Source organism: Vanderwaltozyma polyspora, genomic scaffold (genome assembly GCF_000150035.1).
Source record: "Vanderwaltozyma polyspora DSM 70294 KpolScaffold139 genomic scaffold, whole genome shotgun sequence".
Lineage (NCBI taxonomy): Eukaryota > Fungi > Ascomycota > Saccharomycetes > Saccharomycetales > Saccharomycetaceae > Vanderwaltozyma > Vanderwaltozyma polyspora.
In genome coordinates, this window is record NW_001834425.1 from 1 (window position 1) to 1,787 (window position 1,787).

General features: G+C 36.2%; 1 protein-coding gene across 1 annotated transcript; it reads left to right on the forward strand.

The window, feature by feature from the left end:
* Window positions 1-311: 311 nt before the first annotated feature.
* Kpol_139p1 (uncharacterized protein) lies at window positions 312-1,565 on the forward strand (the record flags this gene model as incomplete). Its single annotated transcript, XM_001642104.1, has 1 exon — window positions 312-1,565. The coding sequence occupies one exon, from the start codon at window positions 312-314 to the stop codon at window positions 1,563-1,565; it is 1,254 nt and encodes a 417-aa protein (XP_001642154.1).
* Window positions 1,566-1,787: the final 222 nt, after the last annotated feature.

The following is a 1,787-nucleotide window of genomic DNA, read 5'->3' on the forward strand; positions in this document are numbered from 1 at the left end:
TCACCCTCATTTCCTTTACCCTTGATATAAGGGAGTTTTTATTTGAACTGTGTGAGGATTGATGATGTATATAAATGACGATATAATACTAAGATGATATATAATTTTGTCGAAAATACTTTCAATTGTAGATATATATTAATATTTTTATCTAATTTCTGTAAACATAGCAAAGAACACGGGGTTGACTAGTATCCATTTGTTCAAAAACAGAGACAGAGACAGAGACAGAAAGTAACTGGTTCATTTGTTTGCGGATATTTTAGGTAATCAATCAATAAGTATTCTGAGATTAAGGTAGAATAGCAACAATGTTCTTAAAACTTTTAATTATTATTGCAATCGGGATTTTTTCCTTCAATAAGCTTTCAGCAAAGCCAGCAAAGAAGGCTGACAGTGGGGATGAACGTGAGCCTACAGCACATTCTTCTAAGAGTATTTCGATTTTGAACAACAGTTGGTTGTTCTTTTTGTATTCGACCCTGCCATTGAATTATGTCTCAAGACTTTGGGGTGAAATCAACCACATTACTGTCCCAATCCTTTTGAGACCAATCTTCTACAAGACTTATGCTTTCTTTACCGGTTCCAACTTGAATGAGATGGTTGACAAGGACTTAACACATTATGAAAACTTGGCGGAATTCTTTTACAGAGAGATCGATACCACATTGAGACCTGTTTTCCCAGGTGAAGATGTTGTAACTTCCCCAGCTGACGGTAGGGTATTACAATTTGGTGTCATTGATGCTCAAACTGGTCAAATTCAACAAGTTAAAGGTATGTCTTATTCAGTTACCGAGTTCTTAGGTACTCATGACACTGTTACTGGCCACACTGAGGAAAGTTTAAAATGTGAAGATACCAAGAACCACGAAGCCCGTAAGAGTTGTGCTCAATTTAAGCATTTCTTTGAAGAAGATGACACATTCTGTGGTACTGATGACAAGATTGATCCTCGTTCTGGTGTTACTGGTTCCTTATTACAAGAATTGACTGGTGTTGATGTTCCATTCTACAAGCAATGTACCTCTGTCGACTTGCAACCTAAGAAGAATGAATTGTATTATATTGTTGTGTACTTGTCTCCAGGTGATTACCATCGTTTCCACTCCCCAGCCAACTGGGTCTGTAAGTTACGTCGTCACTTCCCAGGTGATTTATTCTCAGTTTCACCATATTTCCAAAAGAACTTCCCAAACTTGTTTGTTTTAAATGAAAGAGTTCCAATGTTGGGATACTGGAAGTACGGTTTTTTCAGCATGACAGCAGTTGGTGCCACCAATGTTGGTTCTATCAAGTTGAACTTTGACAGTCAATTGAAGACCAACAACTGTAAGCACGTTTCATTACCTCACGCTTTGTATGAGGCTTCATTTATTGGTGCCAACAGTCAATTGAACGGTGTTCCATTGCTAAAGGGTGAAGAGATGGGTGGTTTTGAATTCGGTAGTACTGTTGTCTTGACATTTGAAGCACCACCACACTTTAAGTTCAACGTTTTGAGAGGTCAAAAGGTCAGGGTTGGTGAGAAGTTAGGTGGTTCTATTGAATCTGAAATTTAATAATTATATTAATGTAGTATAACAGTAATAGTAATAAATGAAAAGAGTACATAGATCAATAGGTATATATGTATAAGATTTTAAGTTGAAAAGAGAGTCAAAGAAATTCTCTTTTTGATAATTTTATGTTCATTAAATTAAAAGTAGAATTACGAAGTAAAAGAAATCAATCCCGTGAGCCTCTAGTTCATGAACAGTTTTAGAAGTAAGTAACCATCTTCC